This window comes from Metopolophium dirhodum, chromosome 2 (genome assembly GCF_019925205.1).
Source record: "Metopolophium dirhodum isolate CAU chromosome 2, ASM1992520v1, whole genome shotgun sequence".
Taxonomy (NCBI): Eukaryota; Metazoa; Arthropoda; class Insecta; order Hemiptera; family Aphididae; genus Metopolophium; species Metopolophium dirhodum.
This window is the reverse complement of record NC_083561.1, coordinates 41,399,611-41,423,356: the sequence shown is the minus strand read 5'-3', so window position 1 is coordinate 41,423,356 and position 23,746 is coordinate 41,399,611. Positions and strand designations below refer to the sequence as shown.

Genomic DNA, 23,746 nt, shown 5'->3' with positions numbered 1-23,746 from the left:
TATATTACTTCTATTACCGTCGAGTCGTCATCGGCGGCGGAGTAGGGCCCGCGGGGGTATGGGCACGCGTATCGACGGTCCCGGTCGCGTGCCTGGTGTTTCCCGCATCTGCCCTCCGCCACTGAACACCGCCGGGTGGTGTCACCTGGCGCGTACACACGTATTTTATTTTAGGCGTACACATTATGCACCGACACCGACACACACACTCGCACACACACGCACACACACACACACACACACACACACACGCCGAACACGCGCAGTCAGCTGTTCCTTTGTACACGGACATTTTTATATTTTCATATATTATTATTTGTAGACGAACCGGAGGAAACCCCCGCGAGGTCCTGTACAGATTCTCACGATTGCGCAACAATAGGAGAAGAGGACCGAAGACTGTTGTACCGGGGCGCACCGTTATTATATCGTTTGGTCGACACGGCTCTCGGGTCCCTCGGACCATATGATCGACAAAGAAACTGCACATCGCGCAACAGCTGATCGACGACGGCTTTTGTGAGTATACCTACGTATAATATTATGTGTGTTTGGTGTTATGGCGAAAAATAATGCGTTGCGTTCCCAGCCCGAAAAGTCTTTTCTCCGCGTGAGATCCGATGGGTATTACGCCCCGGGTCGCACAAAAACACATATTTTATTCGTGCGTGGCATAATATACATACATATACGCAGTGCGAAAAATGCTAATCAGATACGAGATGCGGTTTTGGGGGACAAGCGTTCGGTTTTTGTGTTCAAAACCGCAGGTTTTTTTTCCGAGAAAAAGACATATCTAATGGTGCGTGCGCACCGCGGCACCAACAATGCCACCGATCTATATCATAAAATACTACCCATATAATACGACCGTGTCCGATGATTTCGGACTTCACAAGCACTCGCGAACTTCGCGAATCATATAGTGTAGTCTCGATTTTTGTCGTACGGGGCAACGGAAACTTTCCTGTCAATCGCAACCAGCGTATGATATATGGATAAACCGCACGCTATTATATTCGTACGCGGAGCGATTTACGATACGCGAAAAGGGTCTTGAACGGATTACAATGAAACCATCGGATCGCATCGATATTCGTATAAGAATAGGGTTGTTGCCCCGATTACGAACGGGTGTTGTAGTAAAGGGTTGCTGCAGAAGTGCAGAAGGATCAATATATATATATACAATATAGTACACCGGGGGTTGAAGCGGACCACCACATTTGGCGCCATTTATTGGTTTGACGGAAAAAAGGTGTGTTATTGTTAATGATTTCTTTTATAAGATGAAAAGGGTCACGAAGATCGACGACGGCCATGTCTACACAGTTAACCCGTTTTAAAGATTATCGACAAGAGACAAGATTATTGAAAATCATTAATCACAATAATTTGTATTAAATTTGAGTACATGCATAATAATATAAGTAGATAAATATATATTTTAATTTCATTACCAAAACGAACGCAACTGTATTATGAAAAAAAGTCAAATCGAAACATTAAAATATTTCGGGAGACGTCCAACTGCGCAACATTTATTAAACCGGTGAAAAAAATGTATAGGTAATCAATAGCTGCAGAGTACTGGGGCACAAGCCAATGTCGGGCATTCGGTTTTTTTCCCTACATAACATCGGGTGTTATTCTGGCACAGCTGCTAGCAATACATTACACGCCGAGAAACTACAGCCTAAATATAAACCCACGCCGAGCACATAAATTCGTACGACCACAACTACCTATTGCTGGGTAATATTATTATAATATTATAATAACTGCAATGTAGTAGACACGTAGTAGGTAGTAGTACACTACTGCAAGTAGTCAAGTCTAGTGAATGATTGACGATATTACATTAATATTATATAACAGCGACGACGACTTATTGATAATTACCTATTTTTTGTTTTATTTAGAGGACCAATTAATAGGATTTTAATCTATAAAATATAAAATTGTGAAATAATTACAATAGACAGCACACATCGTAGGTATTATGCATTATGGCGTGCAACAATCAAATTAATTTAATGAATAATTTAAGATCTACAAATTTTATCTAACCTGTGAACTCCAAAAATTGCCGTAAATAAATTAATAATAATAATAATCAATGAAAAGGAATTCGTTTTCTTGAGAAGCAAATATTATAATAGTTATAACTTATAAGTAATAACTGTAATAATTATTATTTATTAATTTCATTATATCTAGATTCGACGAACGACCAATAATAATATATTATATTCCACATTAATTCTACGTATTTACTATTTAATATTTCATATAATTATAAATAGTATTACTAAAGACAATTATGTCGTTTTTTGTTTGTATACAATAAATTATAATTTATAACATAAACCATAAATAGAAATAGAAATTTCACTAGCTATTTAACATTTGCTATAATAATAATCGATCAGAGATAATACAATAAGTATAAAACATTATACGCGTATAACCTAACCTAATTATAGGTACTTATATTAATATAATAATTTCAGCGATATGTATATTTTTAATGAGGGCGAATCATTTCTATTAAATAATTTTCATAAATCTACGGACTGTTGCAATAAAACATACATTCGGTATACTTAAATACTTAATGTTTTGATTTTTATAACCAACTCAATCCTAAAGACATAATACAAAATACATATATATTAGTGTTATCCTAGTGCAATTGTTAAATTGTATATAACATTGTTATTTTTTTCCGAATTCAAATATTTAATTTCAGTAAAATAAATTGACGCCTAGAATCTACATTGTACAACAAGTGTAAATATATAATCTCAAGCATGGATCTCAAACACATTCATCCTATATCAGTAAATAAATACCATTATATTATGTTATTATGCCGGTACTTTTACGTTCCTTGCTAGTTGCTCGAGTCAATTATCAAAGTCTGGATAAACCTGCACATATTATTCGTGCCCAAGTATCGAGGTTGTTACATCGAAAGCGTGACTGAGAACACCAAAAACCGGAATATTCGTCTATGAAAAATTGTATTTTCTTATTTAATCATCAACGAAATACCGTGACGGAGGCGGTGTAGGAATACTTGTTATATAACGTATTAATTAAAAGCAATTTTATTAAATAGATTTCAGCTTGAACAATTGGACGAAAGACTCACATTGTCTATTATCGTTGTGTTATAAGTACTCTTATAGTTCTAAAAGAATATTGTTCTTATGGGCGGTGATCGTAGACCATACAGACCGGAACTTACCTGTCGCATTGTAAAACATTCAGCCCCCCTCCCCTCACCCTGTACGAAAGAATTAGGGGAATATTTTTTGGTCTAAATCCTGTTCCGGTTGACGGGTCCCTTCGCATTTATACGGGCTTCGAGCATTACGATAAATAGAACAGCTGCAACGTGCACGCGGCCCCCTTGGTTTTTATTGCTCTAAACAGGATTTGTTTTTTCTTTTACACTCTGTACGAGGATAAGATAAAAGCAAAATGTGCACGCCTGCTGCAAACATTATCAGATATAATATATAAACCAAAAAAACTGCAACAAAATACCTACGAAGTACTGCTGATTGGATGCAGTGGTTTCATTTGAATTTAAATTCAAAGATACACGTACGTGAGGTCGAATAATTTTACTTTTGAATTTATTTTAATTGAAAAAATATATAGCACAAAAAATAAAACCGGTATTTAATTTTTTTATTTAACAATTTCGGCTAAAATTGAATAATCTATAAATTAAGATTTAAAAATAAATATTATGGTAGTAAATTACTTTTAATTTTGAACACCTACAACACGACGTGTACAGTTCGGTGTACAGTCGTCTAGATAAAAAATCTCAACTTCATATGGAACTATGGAAGTACATATTTTACTACCTACACTCTCAATTTTAAACTTAAATTATTATTATTATTATTATAATTATTATTATTATTCATGTATAAAAAAGTTATTTGAAAACTTTCAGAAAATATTTATTTTAAGTTTTATCTACAATATATAAGAAATATTTTTAGTTGTTAATATAAGTTCTTATGTGACCAACATTATAATTATATACCTATAACTTAAATATTATAGTATATACACATTATGTAGGGGCAAGTAGGGGCAGTTCCCGCTTGGCTTTTTCTGGGTCAATTATTATAATTATTTTAAGGGCTGGGATTTTAATGCCCTAAAATTTTTGAATTATGTTGATATAAATTCTAATATAAATTTGGTATAAATAATAACATAAATTTTAAACTTTTAATGGATCGTAAAAATTGTTTTACATACAGTTCTGATGGTTTTGGACTTCTTTAATCTGAAAATTAATTATTTCTTTTTTCTAAAGGTTTAGATCATATATATACATTTATTTACCTGTACATAGATATAGTTTGTTTAATTTATATTAAAATCATGTAAAAGCAGGTACAAATTTTAAAATAAAATTCAGAAAAACTTTAAAATGCTCTAAATTTCTAAAATGAAAAAAATTTATATCTAAATTTAAAATCTTCAAAAAATACAAAATAAAAGTTTCTTATTCTATTCGTGTATGTTATAAAACGAGTATCGCGTAGCTAGATTCGGAAATCAATGCATTATTGTGCGTAGAAATCCCAACCTCGATCATTACCTATATGTAATATAAAATATCACAAAATTAATATTTTTTAAATTGAAAATAAAAACTTTTTTAAAGAGTACCCTGATTTTTATTACCTATACACACTCGATTATGAACGTCAGAACTAATAATGTTGTTTTATAGATTTATATTATAACATGTAGTGTTGGGACCAACTTTACTTGTTTGATAAAAAAAAAGAAATGTTCATAGATTGCATACAATATAGTTTCGACTTTTCAAGTTTGTCCTTTGTAAATTATTAAATTATATATTATAATTTACAATTTACAACTTAAGTCTATATTGTTATTACTACTTGCTTCGTCAATAAAAATAAAAACATAATAATATATTATTATTAATTACCTAAGTTATTTTATGGATTTTCCATCGGACGCAATTAACGAATACACCACAGAAACACGGGCCGCAACTTACGTATATTGTTATTGGGGCCTTTTTATTGGGACGCAACATTTAACGGTTTATCTAATAGGTATAGTTACTAGTTGGAAGTTACATTTTGAGTTTTTGACCTGAAACTATTAAAAATAAACCTTCTTTTAGCACACAACGTATTGGAAGAAAATAAATTATGAATACAAGGCAGTTACTGCGTTTTCCTATTATTAGCCTTATGGTAAAAATTATTTAATGAAAAAACAGTGGTCCACAATAATTGCTTTATTGTGTTACTTTTGTAATATAAAATCTTGAACTTTTATCTAATCCAATATTCATAACCCACTGAATCCACGATACCGATAAGTAAATAAAAAAAAAATGTTTCCATGATCATTATTTATTACAAACAATTATTATAGTTTAACAAAATGAAAACTATTTATATTACAATAGGTACCATACAAAATAATTGATGGTCAACGGATAAGGTATAAATTACAAAAAGCCACTTTAAAATAGTTGGAGCAGATGTACATTGTACACCAGTATACCCAACCCAGATGTACACCCACACAATACTGACCACTGGGTGACCAGTACCTTAATTCATAACGGTAGGGCTTTACTCTAGAGTCTAGAGTATAGGGTATTTATACAATTTACAATGGACAACCGTGTCTCACGGTGGTATATTTCCCCATAAAATATTATACCTTATGGCAGATAAAGTAATGGCCAAAATATAGTGTTGTAAAATGAACATTTGGTTGGTGTGCACTCAGTTTGCAATGCGAAACTATATTCATAATAGTCATTACGCCCATTTGACCGTATAATTTTGTTGTGAAACATTTCAGATTTATAAAAATTGAAACTATATAGAAATAGTAACATAATTTCAGTATTAAGTATGGACAATAATGGACTACATAGTACATATTGATCCGTTAATAATAAAAGTATTCACCCTGCCATATGCGTAGAATGGTGAGGGCTAAGGGGGCTATAGCCGCTCCAGAATTCCATTAAGCCCCCCGGAAATCTGTTTAGCCCCCAGTGTAAAAGTTAATTGTTTTATACGTCCATACGAACATACTATGTGAGAGCTGAAAAATTTTCTATTATTATAGAGAATAAAAACATGGCTTAGAAATTCTATGACTAACGATAGATTTGAAAATCTATCGTTACTTCATATTGAAAGAGACTTATCTAATATTATTCATCCTGCAGAAGATGTTCTTAATATATCTGCCCAAAAATTAGGCGTTTCAACCTTATACTATAATAATAATTTCCAATTTCAAATGTTTTTTTTTATATCTAATCCAAATACAAAATATGTATTTGATAATAATATGATGTATGGCATATTATTTATTTATATTTTACTTTAAAATGGGTTTCTTTAATCCTTTTATATTTTTTCCTTTACATTTTTCTATAGTTATATTTGTAGAATATTATGTTCTGTATCCGAATCATTATAGCCTGATAGAGCCTTATACAATCATGAACAATATATAATCAATATGACAATATGGTATTACACTATTGGTATCATAGAACGCGAACGGTGTAAATTATAGGTTCGTAGTATAGATATCTTAAATCCTTGAAATTAGTGAAAATATTTTGTAAATTTCATTGCGTAGGTATTTTAGAAAATAATAATATACGTAATTGCAAAAAGTATAAGTCCCTACGATCAATATTTTTTAAATTACCACGTAATAACTCGTTAAAGGCAAAATTATTATTTTTGTTGAAATAGAGATATCCAATTTTGTTAACATTTGAAATTCAAACGCTCATAAATAAAATTGTCACTACATATAATAACATGTATTTTTGTTATTTTTAATTGCTGGAAGTACAACTTATGAGGAACCTTGTATTAAATTTTAAGACAAAAAAAAAATAATCCAATACTTACGATCCTTCTTTCGATAATCCACTAAGAATTTAAAAGTAAATGTAGGTACTATATTTATCATATTGCATAGTATTGCTATCTATACGGCTATACTATATATGTATAGTGTATTTAAATTTTAAACTCTGAAGTCTGAGTTAAAGTGATCAATAAATGTTATCATAACTGTTATTTTATAACAAATGGTACCCACAAAACTAGGTAACAACGTGTATCAAAATATTTCAAAGCGAATTGATAGTTTATAATTATTTATCTAAATTATCAGCATTGTAAAAACCAGTACGTTCTATTTTAAGTGAGATATTTAAGAAGATGTCAGCTCAGTATATTTTGTTTTCTCTCTCAGACACACGCGCAACATATCAAATTTGCGTTTAGTAGAACCAATTTTGTGTTTTTAAGTTAAGAATATATAATATAATATGTTTCTAACGAGTTCTTACGTTGGCTTTTTTAGGATATCTCTCTTTAAAATGTAAATATCATACAAAATCTAACGTAAGAACACAGATAATGTTCTTAACTTCAAGTTTGATAATAACTCAATTCACTCATTATAGTATTAACTTAAAATATTAACGCAAGGTTGGTTCTGCAGCAGAACTTTTGCTAAACGCAAATGTGCTGTGCGCAGGGGTCAGAAAGAGAAAACGAATAATGCGCTGACATCCTAATTTAATATTTCAATACTCATTAAAACAACCTTATAATATTATGAGAACATTTTTTGTCAATATACATTTTATTATTATTAATTATAATATACTATTATTTTTGATAAAAATGTAATATTCTGGGTAAATACTAAATATACTATGGAAATAATTCGACCTTAATATGTTTAGTTAAATAAGGAATTAAATTAAAAATACTCTATATAATTACTTAAATCAAGTAACTACTAATGTACAAACATGTAGGGTTTAGCAAATAAAAGGTGCTTTATATTTAATAATTTTGAATTTTTCTACAAGGCATTTATTACTTGGTATGAGTCCTAGAAACCACCAATAAGAATCAATAAACTTTACCATAAAGAAAAAAACAGAAATATTTTTAAATCATAAGTGGTTATGTACTATGTACTATGTAGATACTAAAACAGTAAAAATAAAAGGTACGAAATGAGGCTTAATCAGCGTAGGCTACAGCCAACAAGACTGTAACTGACCACGGATTTAGGGACCTATGTGGCTATGTCCATCCACAATGTTTTTTTTCAATACAAAATATAAATTATCTTTTAATTTTTTATTTCCGTACTGTGTAGTTGTCGCAATGCAATTTAATTAAAATTGCTTACATACAGTTTTACGTATTATTTTATTAGATACATTTTTGAAATTAAATAAATCCTATGTAGGTGCCTAATTGTATTTTATTTTTTATTGTTATATCTTTTGTATAAGTATCACGTTTATTTCCAATAAGTTGATATAGTTTATTGTGTGGCAAGGGCGAGAAATTAGCTATTTCAGTCGCGGGCGACGAATTCGCCCAAGAGTGAAATTTCCTTCCCACACGAGCTACACGTCATACTATTTTTTGTAACGTCTCTGCGTTCTTTGATCACGGCAAAGGTAATGCAGGGTTCCATGCAACAACCAGATTATTCTACGAAAACATTTTCATGAAAGAAATATGTTTACGTGTCATGCAAGGAGGTTATAATATGAATATAAGATGTAATCAAAAGTAGGTTTTGTAAAGACCGTGGTATAGATTTCAGTGTCTGGTTGTGCATGGGATACACGTAATATGCGCGCCCAGCACTTTTAGGGATTTCCACTTTACCGCCTACTAGACGGAAAAAGGTTACTTTCCAACGCTTCAACCGTCATCGAAAACTTAACTTTCGGAGCAGGCGTGACAAAAAATGTGAATATATTATTTATTCAAGTTGGATAGTTATGGGATTTTGACTTTAGTATATTGATTGAGAAATGTAAAAGTTTGTATGATAAACATTAACTTAATATTAAAAAAAAATAAAAAATATTTTTTACAAAGGGTAACCAATCTTTTTACGGGCACCGTAGACCGTTTTTCTTAAATCCCAATTCTTTCTCATATCCGAAAAATGAAAATAATTTTTATTACATTATCTTATTGGCTTTCAGAGAAATGCTTTATTTAGGACACCGGTCTTACTAAATATTATTATAACTATAAACTTATTAAGTTCATAATATGTACCTAACAATTTAAAATTATAATGCTAAAAATCTTGAGTATTTTACTTTTATAAGTTGTAACACAAAATTCAATATTCATTACATAACAAAAAAAAAAAATAGCATTCAATTATAAACTAATGATAGTTTAAACATTACATTGTAAATTGTAATATAATGCAAAAATGCAAAATAGATATTGGATAATATACAATCTTAGGAATGGTTTATAAATTACATACAATTCGAAATGTATAGATAATATATGATAGATTACATAAACACACAAAATGTTACTGTCAGCGATTGCAAATTGTATTTTAGGAACATCCGGGTGTATTCATCATTTTTTTTTTTATCAACATTACAATTTATCATATAAGCGGCAATCAGAGCGTCTCTTTATTGAAATATCTCACAGGCGTCAGGCACTAGCTATTTGTCAGGATGTGCACAAACCACACGAATTACGATTGTTTATTTAATGTTCACAGGCTCACAGCCTGAAAATGTGATTAGAAATATTTTGGAAACAAAACGCGGAGGCGAAAACAAATAATTCTTAAAGTAAAACCCACTGAGCGGCCGCGGGTCGATCGTTAACCGTTACTATAATACTATTATATAACATTCTCACCCCTTCCGATAGAAACTTTGAACTCGTGAATTAATGATTATGTCCCACAAAAAACACATGAACAAAATTATGTTCTCTATATTATATATTTATATATATACCTATTAAATGAAATAGTAGATTGTAAAAATCATCACGTAATCATCACGAGTATACACGATTAACTAGACTTATATCGATCCACCGATAATTGTATTTTTAATTTTAGTCTTTCTGAAAACTTATGGAAACTCATTTATTTTGTTATCAAAGTATTAAACTCGTTATTTTTTTTGTTATTCGAGCTCGTGCATGATTCCATAATTAGAATGCGAAACTCGACAGCAAACTGAGTCAGTCAGGCAGAGAGCGCTCGCGCGCGCGCACACACACACGCACATTTATTTCGAGTCATGTGCTCATGGCCCCCTAAAAAAACCCACTAGGGAAAAATCCTAATAATTATTAATTATTATTATAATGATCATCGTTATAATATTGTTGCTGTAACAGTCGTAATTCATTAGAACGTATGCACGGTGCACAGCGGCCACCTCGGCAAAGAACTTTAAACCGTGCGGGGGCCCACCAGCACCGTGATGGGTTGCTCCTTGCTCGGCTTCGTCGAGACCCGCGCTGCCGTACAACAACAACAAGTAACAACAATAACTGTGTATAATACAATACGCCCATTAATCATCATAATAACAGTTGAGACGTAACGTCGTGACGACGACGACGACGAAGACGGAGGTTACTCGGCGGCACGCGTTCGAATTTCGCCAAAAATCAAATCTTTTGCACATCGCACGAGCGGTGACATAATAATAATATAATATACCGTGGTACCTACGCAACGTAACAAGGATCAATATCATAATTACACCTACGTAGTTGTACGTAAGACACGCGGTCGCCGAACCTCCGCTGGGTACTTTTTGGTGTGATAACAATATTTTACAATACGCAAACAGTTTTCGCGCGAGACCGGCCGGACAATCGTCGGAGAAATATCTACAACAGAAATCACATTGACCGCTGCAACGTGCTCCAACGCGGCGCGAGAAACGGATAACCAAAAGATCGCGCGTCGTCTCGTAACAATAATATGATATTGTTGTTGTTATTGTTATTGTGTTATAATATTATGAAATGGTATTATCGATGACGACATGCGGTCGCTCTCACCTGATCTGTGACTCTCCGTCTGCCCCATGATGGTGTCTGCGCGTGTCCCCCGAACGACGGCGATGCACACATTTATACGACGAAAACGACGCGACACGAACGATAGAGCTGGTTGAAGAGTTAGTAGTTGTGGCGACTAATTCAATAATAATGATAGTAATAGAGGCATTATTGTTCGGCACGCAACGGATACCAGCGGTATACCGCTCCACGGTCCCGGTAGATAAACGTTCCGCAGGGCGCACGACAGACTCTGTCGGACAGAGAGTGATGGGCACACACGAGCAAGTACAACACTGTCGTCGTAGTTGGCCGTATATAGCAATGGTCGTTGTTGCGATAATGTTCGGTGCGGCGCCGAAGAAAACGGTCGAGCCGACGACAGTAATAATAGCAATAAATAATTATTATTGCGGTTGAATGTTGATTATAATACACGGGCACGACGTCCTATCGTATTACGATATTATTATTGCTGATAAGCGGAGCGGCGTTAATTCGTTTTTTTCCCCGTCCCACTGATAACCTCGAAGCGGCGAGCTTTACAACAGACGGCGCCATCTAGCGATCGGGTACGGGGACACGTGACCGACGTCCGTTGTGTTGCCTAGGCGCTTAGACGCCACGGCGCGGCCGACTGTAATAATATTATTATCGTTTTTTCATAATATTCATATTATTAAATCATCGCTTTTCGTCGAACGGAGAACCAACTATTTTATTTTTATTTTCCCGTAACCGTTTCTGCTAGCTTTTATTTTTAGTCCACAACTGTTGTGCGGCCAATCATTCTATGCTATATTTATTAATAATATAATAAAGTGCAAACCGAACGTATCGTTCTGACGTTTCATTGCATCGACCACTACTGATTAAAACATATTATTTTTGTTAACGATCGTAAATTGCAAGCTAATATTATTATTACCGTCAACGATTTTCGATTTTGAACCGTGTGCCCAGTTGTACAATAATAATATAATAATGTGCCAATATGGTTACACTCGATGTCTCGATTACTAAATTAGCAGCGAAGAATGCACAGCGGGTAATACATATTCGCCAAACACCAAAATACATTTAAATTTTACGTTTAGGACGTTTTCAAACGATCGAAACGCGTTCTGGCAATTTTCCAATTGTCACAACGCGTTTTGGAAAAATACAAAGACCAAAAGCACAGTGTGTTGTACAACAACTGAGTAGTATATCTTAAACCAAGATTATACTGATATTTTTAAACTATACTACCAAAAGCTTATTGTTCACACATTTTTATAATTCCAAGTTTTTACTAGAATGTATAAAATATCTATTAACTCGACGTAAATGTAACCATGGTATTTACTGTCGATCGGTCTTAGCTCTTAAAAAATACCGAATAGGTTTTATTATCCATATAATAATATTGTTCTATATAAATTGTATAGGTACATATACATATAGTTATATGTTTCGGGGAGTAAGTAATTAGAATGTTTAAATAATATTTTATTGAGCGATAATTTTTATTAAATGTATAAATATTCTACTAAAAAAAGTACAAAGAATTGATTCGATAATAGTTGTTTATTTTATACTCGGTTTTTATTTTGAATTAAATACAGTAGTATGGAATTTTATAACATATATAATAATATGTTTATTGGGCTGGGTACCTGGGTACAGATGTTTTTTTCCAACTGATTTTGATGACATGATGGTTATTTATTAACAAAAACATCCCTATATAATATGATCATAGATTTTCCTTGAAGAGGAAAAATATCGAGTAGCGCGTGCTATGGTTTCGTTGATAATTAATTTTCAAATATATTTTCCTTAGGTGTGTCCAGGGGTGCGTTGATACGGATACGTGGGTATCGCCGTATTATACCCGTCAGCAGATTTTTGTTTTTCGGCGTATACCCCATGTAAAATCTCATTGTACGGGTTTACGCTCCTAAAATAACCCGAAAACCGAATAAAAGTTAAAACTTCTTTATTGAATAGGAAAGTTCATAGTTCATAGGAAAACATTTTTATGATGTTTTAATGAATTATTTATCTATTGAAGAAGTATTGAATATAACAATTTGCGTTGTGTTTAATGTAAGTTAAGAAAGACCTACTAAAATATAGTGGCCTAGAGACCTACTAAAATGAAAAAAAAAAACCACATCTAAAATGTTCTCAGTCGGGTGGTGCTGCTGAGTGCCTGCCCACTAATGTTAAATTCTGTTACTTAATCATAGGCGTGCGCACGGGAGGTGCCGGGAGTGCCTGGGCTCCCCCGGACCGTTCGCCAAAAACGACGAGGGCCCCAATTATTAATTAAGTGCAAATTAAATTAACGAAATTATTGACGAATTCAAAAACGTTGTTCTTTTTAAACGTCGATTATCATTATAACTTATAAGATTGTATATCTATATATTGTTATGTAATATTTATTAGAATGAATAATAAAATAAAATAAATACTTTTAGTGCATTTGATATCTTTAAAACATTTGTCTGTATCTATAATTGTTTTCAAAATTATTGTGGACCCTAATTTTTAGTGTGCACCCCCGGAACCAAAAGTCTGCGCACGCCTATGGTTACTTTATATTATATTAAATATCCTATTTGCTCATTGTACATACCGTTGTATAGATTGTAAATTACTTAAATGAATAATAAAAAAAAGTTCAATTTAAATGCGACAAACGTGTTCCTTGCGGTGTTGTATATTGGTAAGCGGTAACCCACTGACGCTATTAAGTGTTTATCAGGCATGGGCCAATTGAATGGCTTATTGTTTTTGGTTTACTTATGTATTTATTTATAAATTATTGTTACTGCAATAATGGGTATTTTCCCTAAAATGTAAGAATTAAACAATTTAAACTCTCAAGAAACTACAAGTGTGTAAAATGTATAACCCGTAAGGTGTATTGACTGGTGACTGGTGTCCATTTTAATTTTTAAATTCAAAGAATTTGATTTATTAGTTTTTAAATATAAACGGTCCACCTCTTTTTTTGACATTCAAGTTGATTTTGTTTTATTTTCTATTGTTATATTATTAAAACATTAATAAAATGCCTAATGTTAAAAGCTATGTACCTACTAATTGAATTGCAATAACGTTATTTACGATAATATAATTTGAACGTAATATCAATTAGAAGTTCTAAACGTATTATAGATTAATTAATGTTTTGGAGCTAAGCGAGAAAAAATTTTGTAGCTTACATACATATTTTATTAGTTCGTATACCCATAAATATATTTACCAATACACCACTGGGTGTGTCTTGTAATGTACATTTTAAATTTGGTCCACAATGCTCTGATCATTATAAATTTGAAATTTCCCAAACTAGTTTTGAATTTTGAATTTTAGAAATCCGATTTTATTAAAAACATTTTGATATTTAACAATTGACAGTTGATTATCAGTTATAACCTTATAACTTATAAGTTATTACCAACGATTATTTAATGTTGCAGTTTTATGCTAATATTTTAGTACTATTAGCATTTAGCAGTTGTTGAAGTGGATCAAAAGAAGTGGGGGGGATGGCACAAATCCAGTTAATTCCTACATTATGTGTTTTCGTAAGATCCAGTACAGTACAAAAGTGATCTGTATGGTTCTGAGTGCACTACTGGTTATCTACGTCAGTGATTAGTGATTCGAATTTCGTGATATTCTAATATTGTAAATATTGCAAAATTATATATTAAGCGACTAAGTGACTTTGGTTCGTTGACTTTCGTTGACATGTATTAACATTTTTGAAAACAACATCAATTTTATACAATTAAGATTATTTAAAGATATTTTTGTAAAAAAAGATGTAGTCGACATCGTTCATAATAAGGGACACAGATTATGTAAACAATTAATATTTCAATATCTAAAAGGGGTGATAGGGTAACTTGAAACAAATAAGCGGGGGTTGGAAAAATACTACTATAAAATAAGTGGCTGTACCCCCACATTATACACTGAGTATTAGGTAATTATTTTTAAGGCACATTGATGTACAATATTTATTTTGTATATAATTTATAGAAAACTATATTTTGATTTTCGATCATGATTTTACCTTTCTGCAATGCATTTAACTCACAAACATAATTTTCATTAAATTATTAATAATATATTTTTATTATAAAAAGAATAGTTTATCAATAATTATATATTTAAAAATTAACTTATAAAATTAAATAAAACGTAATAATTAAATAGCAAAAATCTGACAAAATTTCAGATTAAAAATAGTCATTTGCTGAAGTCGATTTCATAATTGGCAGTTTAATGAGAACCGATTGATGCAGCTCTTGCTATTCCTTCCTCTATTCGTTTTTTATCACCCAAAAATTTTTTTGAAGACACAACATTCATGTCATCATCAAATTCGTAAACGAATGGAATACCCGAAGGGATGTTTATTGAGCAAATGTCATTATCTGATACTCCTGGTTTAAAAAAAAAATAAACAATAATGATTATTGAATTTAATATTTTATCATAATATGAAAACAAAAAATAATATTTACCATCTAAATACTTGATAAGACTTCGCAAAACCGTACCATGGGCAACAATCAAAACGCGTTGTCCTCGTTTAATATTAGGCACGATAAAATTATCCCAATAAGGTATAACCCTTTCCATCGTCTCTTTAAGTGATTCGGTTGAAGGAAATTTTTCGCTTGAAGTGTATGAGTGAGCTACGATTTTTGGGTGGCACCAAATAGACATATAATATGCATGTGACTTGTCCATCACAGGTGGAAGAACGTCAAAACTTCGTCTCCAAATTTGTACCTAAAAATAACAAAATTATGTGTTAGTTACATAAAAAATGTATGTGTAATCATGCAGCCATGCAGGTGTAAATTTATTTTGATTTACTCTAATACAAATAATTTAAAGTGAAATATCTCCAAAAACCTATAACAATGGTTCTTTTATAAGACTAACACATAAATGATATTATACTTATCATAAAATAATTAAAAAAAATATTTTTTCAAATAGAAATGTTTTTATAATTAATACATACAGCTTACAAGTAATTAATTTATTGTAGTTACTTGAAATTCTAATATGAGTACCTACCTATCTGTTGTAACTAACAATATATACCTTTATATTTTGTATTATTTAAAATTCAAAATAAATTGAATATGTTGATAAAATTATAATTTTTTTAATTATCGTAGACAGGGTGATTTACCAAGCATGCTTACTCCTATTTTTTCTTCAATAATGAATTTATTCAAAAATTGGTATTTGGAATTTTGTAAATATACTCAAAGACAGATCATATTTTCAAATACTTGAATTTTTAGTACTAGTTTAGAGTGTCCAGTGGTGATTTAAACTTTTGTTTTTCAAATGAGACCCCCATTTTTTTACTGTAAATAGTTTAGTGGATAATTTTTGTTTTTTAAATTTTTGATGTACCTACTTAAAATTTTAAAATTTAAATGTGTAAGTTTCTTAGTTGTTAAAATATTTGTACAAAGAATAATAGTCCTTAAAAATGGTTTTACAAAAATATAAAATAGATGTCAAATTGGATCTAGTATTTATTATACACGGGCCATCATTTTTACAAATTATTGATATTGATAGATAAATATTAATGACTAAAATATTAAAATCACTATAGCCCCTAAATCTTATAAACCTATTATTCATGAACGTTTTTTCCTTAAAACACCAAGATAAATAACTAAAAAACTACTCGTACGAATTTTGATTCTGATACGTCAACATTTTCAGAAAAATTATCCTGTATCCACTGTATAATTTACAGTTGAAAAGGGGTGTTCTCATTTGAAAAACAGAAGTTTGTATCTCCACGGGAGACTCCTTAAGTAGTTCAAAAAATCTCAAGAATTTCAAAATATGGTATATTAAAGTATAAAGTATATTAAATAATTTCAAAAATCAAATTTTGACTAACCGCACTATAGAAGAATAAAAAGGGAGCGAGCATGCTTGGTGAATCGGCCTGTATAATAATATAACAAATAATTTGTATAAAGAATAAGTGTAAAAAATATAATACATTATAATCCTATCGTATACATAAATATTGATTATGAATTCTCTAGATGTGGACACAATACCATAACAAACAAATTAATTAGCCGTCGTTTTATGAGTAATCTAAAAAAAATTTTTTGTACTCATCTTAGTAAGTATATCTCTACACATATAGATTCTGGTCGGATCATTGAATGTATTGGTTTTAGAATAATGTGTTTTTATTAATTTTTTTTTTTTGTCATCACGTTTAAAACCAGTAGAAATGTTTCAATATTGAAGTTGATATGTTATTTGGTATATCTGGAGTTTGAAAAAACTTAAAATAAAAGAAGCATCAAAAACTGGAATATTCACGCAACATCAGTTTTTGACAAAATCAAATTTTGTTAGTTCGTTGTAATTCAAAAAAGAATAACTAAAAAGTTTTAAATACAAATTTAGACAACATTTTTCAAAATCACGAACAATAACACAAATTATTTTATGAATAAAAAATCATAGCTCGGAAAAATATGCAACGAAATGTATATATATGAGGAAATATACGAAGATTTCACCAAAGGCCTTTTAATAGATATTCTAAAGAAGAAGGGAACCGTGGTCATCGAAGAACAAATAACCATAAATCTTAACACGCGTATGCATCAAAAATACTAACTAGAGTAATTAAGAACAAAATGGAGAAAATTATAGATGCAAACCTCGGCGATGACCAATTCGGATTTAGAAGAAATATAGGAACTAGAGTGGCGACTTTAGCACTAAGGATAATGTAAGAAAAAAAAATTAGACGGAACAAGGAAACCTTCATCGCCTTTGTAGAAAAGTTTTTTTATAGACTACAATGGAATGAATTATTTAAAATTCTCAAGGGAATAGGAATGAAGTATAACAATAAGAGTTATCTATAACATAATCAAAAACCGCAATACAAGATGCCGTAATACAAGATGGTGTTCTATTTATATATTTAAGAAGCAATGAAAGAGGTAAGAACAGAAATACAAGAAGGTATTAGATTCGCGGACGACATAGTATTCTGCGCGGAAAAAGAAGAAAACCTACAAAATATCATAATAGCAGTAGATAGAATACTAAAAAATAAGTTTAGAATGCAATTTAATAAAAAGTATACAAAAATTATGGTTTGTAGTAATACTAAACCCATTCGACTCAACATAAACATAAATAATTAACAAAATACCTCAAGTACAACATTTTACATAATATTTAGGAAGGAACATAACAGAAGATGGTCGCAGCAAAACAAACATAAACTGCAGAATAGCACAGGCAAAAAGAGCATTCGAAAATAAAAGGCACATACTGACTACAAACAGGTCAGCCTAGTGACAATCTTGTTTTGAAAACATCTGTTTAAAAATTTCAAAAAATTGTATACACAAATGAAAAATAACGATATTTCATCTAACGATTTTAGCGATTTTGTTGTAATTCAACAAATATTAATTGCAGCGGCTTATGTTATTGTTTTCTATATATAACTAAACTTTCAAAATATTTAGACTTATTTCAAGATATTTATACCACAATCCTATTCACGCCATACTAAGATACATCGCGGTATTGACTTAGAACTTATAAGTGATAATAACAAGAAATATACGATATATCCATTATTGCAGTGACCTAGGTACTCTATGACGAGACACACTCTAATAATTCTATTTATACCCACCTACCTATATAATATTATAATATATGGGGTATTTTTAAAAAAAAATATGTCGATCCACCCTATTACTAATTGAAAAATAAATTATACTAATAGGAGTTTGAAAAAATTATAAAATATCTTCAGAAATAGAGACATCTGACTGCATCTTTTCCACTGAAAATAATTTTTTAGATAAAATTGTAAATCATTCAATTAAAGTTTAACACATCCATTATTGCAGTGACCTATAGCCTGTCCAGCGAGAAAACGCGCCATGCACCGACCATAACTGGTTCTCCCACACAACACCCTGCCTTAGGGGAAACGGTTTCTATAGCAAGGTGATGCAGGGTATGCACAGAATCAGTGCGTTCTCTCGCTGGACAAAGAATCGGTAAACAATTACGAGATACACTCAAATAATTCTATTATGCATATACCTACCTACAGCGGATCGATTTCCACGGTTATTTTTTTAATACCCACAAGAAATATATGAACCCATCAAATCCACTGTTATGTTATAATGAAACTGAGTGTTATAAATACAATTCGGTCATATAAAGATTTTAATAAAATTATGATAATTACAGATAGAGAGTCACCATATAAAAACTATATTATAGTAAATAATATAATACCTGACTTTCACCATATTCTTCAGCTAATTCAGCTTTATTAAATCCTGTCAAAGCTCCGTAATGTCTTTCGTTTAGCCTCCATGATTCTTCTACTGGCAGAGTTGGCTGACCAATGTGTTCAGTGATTATCTTTAAAGTCTGATGAGCTCTAGTCAACAGAGATGTATAAGCTTTGTCAAATTTATAATTTGATTGTTTCAACAATTCTGCGCATTCGAGGGCTTCGTTCATACCTAATACGCCAAAAACACGTTTTGAATTATATACATTTATGAAATGTATGCAATTAGTAAGATAAAATAGTAACTAATAGAATGTATAATGTAAGAAACATTAATATAATAATATGTACTGTGTAGATAAAATAATTAATAATATTAAAGTAAATAATTAATTTTTGTTTGTATGCATTATACATACTGTAATTAATATCAGGTAAATATTACAACAATATTTAATAGAACATTTTTAGTTTTGTCAATTATTGAAATTAAATAAATATGTTATGCATTTATAAAATATTTAGGTGATATTAATTTGCTGTTATACTAATATAGTTTTTGAATTTATAAATATTAACATTATAAAATAATTATAATATTTATCTTTTATAACTATCTCGAAGTTACTATCATAAATGAATATTATTAAGATCATATTAATTTGTACCTATATGAGTACTGAGTAGGCATATAATTTTAATTACCTCGATCAGATAAATGTGAATCGTACCATCCACAAAACACATTGTTTTTAGACCATTCACTTTCACCATGTCTGGCCATTACTACAATTCGTCTTCCCGTCATTTCTGAAATATTACAAAAATAAAATTGTTGTTTTATTAAATTTAAAAATTAGATTAGCAAAAAAATAATTTTAATTATATACAACGATATATTTCGACATTTAACAACAAATACATGTACAGCAAGGGAATGATACAAGACTTGACACGACTTTTATTTAATTAAAGCGACCTTCTTATAGGAAGGCAGAGATAATGATAATTGTTATTATGTATAGCACCGCGAATAGAGGCACATACATCAGCATATTTATTTTTTAAAAATAACTACTTTATTACACTAAGATAAACAAGAGATTCAACTTTTAACTTTCAGATAGGTATGTATAAGATTATTACTATATCAACAATATTATTATTTAATAGTTAGATATAGTAAGAAATTAAAATTATAATAAATGTACTATTTTTAACTAAATGTACTAATTCCACTATTTTTATTATAAAATCTCATATAGTTACATCTTACCTTTCAACACCAGAATAAATAAAAATGAATCTCTTTTTATACCAAAGTAAATACATAAAACTATGACACACCACTCGATGGTTTTCAACAATAGTTTTCAACTCTACAAAGAAAATCTACGAATCATAAATATGATTTTGTTAATAACTAATTAATAATAAGTAACCATGACAACAAAAACCTTACGCGAAATCGGTCACAAATATTTTATTGTGTATCCCAAACCCAAAAATATATTTTAGTTAAAATACATTATAATATAATATAATATAATATATAATTTACAATTTTATATTCCGAGCGTAGCAATGAATGTATTGTATTTACAATGATGTGTTTTTTTATTTTATTTTATTTTTAAAGTACTTATATGTATACTTGATAGGTAAGTAGTCTAGATAAAGCTTTAATTTTCAACTTCAAGTGTGGTTTCTGATAGAAAATTTGATATAGTTGGTACTTTTAAGAGGTAACCATTGAAAATTCTCATTACTTTTTAAAAGCTTAAAGAAAAACAAAAAAAAAGTGAAACTAAAATGTTAATTTTTAAGCAACACCAATTTTTTGAAAAAATCGGTTATATTCTTGTTTTTTATTTAGGTTCAACTAAAAAACTAATAATCGTAGACACTTGTAATTTTTACCAAATATTAATTATTTGAACATTTTCATAACTTTTTGAACTATTAATAAATTTGAGAATTTTTTTTAACTTATTGTCAATAAAAACTTTTTTACTTGGTAAATATTGTTGACTATTAAATGCAAGGCTCCACATAAAATGCTGTAATATCAGTTCAAAAATATTAAAAATACATAGGCACGATTATTTTTTATAAGCATTTAAAGTTCAAGTTTTATCAAAATTCATAAAAATCCCTAAAATTTGTAAATTATTTTTTGGTTAGAAATTCATAATTATTTTCTTTACATAGCTTGAATTAGACATTTTAATAGAAGATTCTCTAAAAGTTTTTATACTTTTATAAAGAAAAAAAGTTCACCGGAAACTGAGGCTGTTTATAAGATAATTTTGATTTTTATTATTAAATTAAATCTCCACTCAGAGGTTACTAAAAAGCAAATTATTTTGACATGTAACTGTCTTATGGCCAAGGGTCATTTTATATTTTGTGCGACACGGAGAGCGTTACCGTGATGTCATCATTGAGGATGGAAGTCTAAAATATATTGTATTTTTCTGATTACGCGTTAAAGTTGCCAATTGCTATGACAATCAAACAATAACAAAGATGAAATTAATCTTAAAAAGTTCATAGGTTCCTAGGTACTTTTTCGATTCTGAGCGTAGCATACGTGGCATACAAGGCATACATGCACGATGTACCGATGTATCTACATGCAGTGTGGATACTTCTTTTTTCCTCCAATTATGTGGACGAATAGTAGGTACATAGAACATACCTAGTTTATTTTTTATATATATTTCGCTCCCTTACTCATACAAAATGTCCAATTAACAGTGCAAGTTTAAAAAGGTAATAACTATAAAATATTATAATTAGTTATTGTCACTCCTATATTACATCGATAAAGCTTTAAATTTGTTTGCAATAAACTATAGGTTGTAAAAAATATGAAAACATAATATTGCATGGTAATAGGTTATAGGTAGGCTTTTCAGTGCAAAATAAGCATTTTTTAAAACATAGAATTGCATAATATTATGGTCATTGAGCATAAAATAATACTACTAATTACTATCAATATATTAATATACCTAAACCTATTGGCTAGTAAATGTTAATAGTGATATTATAATAATTAAATTTAAAAAATGTTTAAGATATTTTGTAGAAATAAGCATTTCTGTACCTAATTAATTATTGGCTATCGAAATAAGTAAATTTTTTTAAACGAATTTTAACACACATGTGTATATTTTCACAAGAGTTGGGTAGATATTGTACAAAATAATAACATTCTTCAACCACAAAATTAATATCCCGTGCACGACATAAGAAATTAGGTAGTAAGTAACCATTACCTTTACGCGATTTTATTATGTAGACATTTTCAAACTGCAGTAGGTAATTAGCTTTCTCGAAAGCTCAATTATTGTAATTGTAATAAGAAATTCAGAGTTTTTTAAATCTACTATGCAATGTATTAAAATATAGTAAATTGCTTAGTGAAGTTCTCACGCCAAACTAGAACAACATTTAATTGGAAAAATTAAAATTCTCATTACGAAAAAATGACCGACGTACAAAACATAAAATGAATAATAAGTAGTTTCTAGACAATCGAACACGATATTTTATATTATAATTTAATAAAATAAAACAGTTTATATCATAAAACAATAAAATCAATAAAAATTAAATACTAATTAGTGATCGGAAAATAATGTATAATATTAAATCTAAAATATAATGAACCTGTTTTAATTATCGTTACTAAAATAAACATCATGAATATCGAATGATAAAATATAATATGGATGTTTTCAATACAATATGTTTTATCGTTTTAATATTTACATCATAATTTTTCAAATCATATTCATACATATTATATAGTATTTTGCTACAAGCAGACAAGAATTATTTAATAATCTGACACGTCAATTAAAATTATAAATTGAAGTTTTTTTTCATGATGGGCAAAAGCATAAAATTCATTAAACCATAAATTTATTTATTAATCTTTATTAATTTCCATTTACATGTTATATATCATGAATTATTATTGTATAAATATGTTAATATAATATCCTTCTGAATTTACAACGTAGGTCAAAACAGAATATATATATTTTTTAAAATAAATCTTAAATAAAATAACACCCAAAACAATTAGTTAGGTAGGTAGTAAGTTATAAATTATAAATATTTTTTTATTTATTCGTTGAAATTGTTTAAATTCTGCTAAAATACGCAAAAATCATAACAATTTGAAGAAAAAAAACTTGGTTAAATTAAATATAGTCGACTCATTGAAAATCGCTTATGCTTTTCAATAATAATTAAAAGTTTTTTAACACATTTCATTAATATTTGTGTACCTATTCAAATATGTTTTCAGGCTTTTTGGTTAATATCATGAGTCATGACTAAAATGTTTATATATACTTATAGTTGTACATACTAATCATAAAAGGTTTGTATGGTTAGTACCACTATTATTATTATACCTTCT

General features: G+C 29.8%; 3 protein-coding genes across 5 annotated transcripts in view; 1 reads left to right on the top strand and 2 right to left on the bottom strand.

Moving 5' to 3' along the window:
* Positions 1-11,397, bottom strand: part of LOC132939228 (protein neuralized) — a 33,136-nt gene extending 21,739 nt beyond the window's left edge. The window contains exon 1 of the mRNA XM_061006300.1: positions 10,953-11,397. Within this exon, the coding sequence (XP_060862283.1) occupies positions 10,953-10,980 (28 nt within the window). The 5' untranslated portion in view covers positions 10,981-11,397. The remainder of the gene's footprint in view (positions 1-10,952) is intronic.
* The window catches only part of LOC132939231 (uncharacterized), a 59,336-nt gene continuing 35,952 nt past the window's right edge, over positions 363-23,746 (top strand). The window contains exon 1 of the mRNA XM_061006304.1: positions 363-519. Within this exon, the coding sequence (XP_060862287.1) occupies positions 467-519 (53 nt within the window). The 5' untranslated portion in view covers positions 363-466. The remainder of the gene's footprint in view (positions 520-23,746) is intronic.
* LOC132939229 (2,3-bisphosphoglycerate-dependent phosphoglycerate mutase-like) overlaps positions 15,060-23,746 on the bottom strand; it is a 54,059-nt gene continuing 45,372 nt past the window's right edge. For all 3 annotated transcript variants that reach the window (XM_061006301.1, XM_061006302.1, XM_061006303.1), the window contains exons 2-5: positions 20,014-20,118; positions 19,308-19,540; positions 15,485-15,755; positions 15,060-15,403 (exon numbers count right to left, since the gene is read on the bottom strand). In XM_061006301.1, coding sequence (XP_060862284.1) covers positions 15,240-15,403; positions 15,485-15,755; positions 19,308-19,540; positions 20,014-20,118 — 773 coding nt within the window. In that variant the 3' untranslated portion in view covers positions 15,060-15,239. The remainder of the gene's footprint in view (positions 15,404-15,484; positions 15,756-19,307; positions 19,541-20,013; positions 20,119-23,746) is intronic.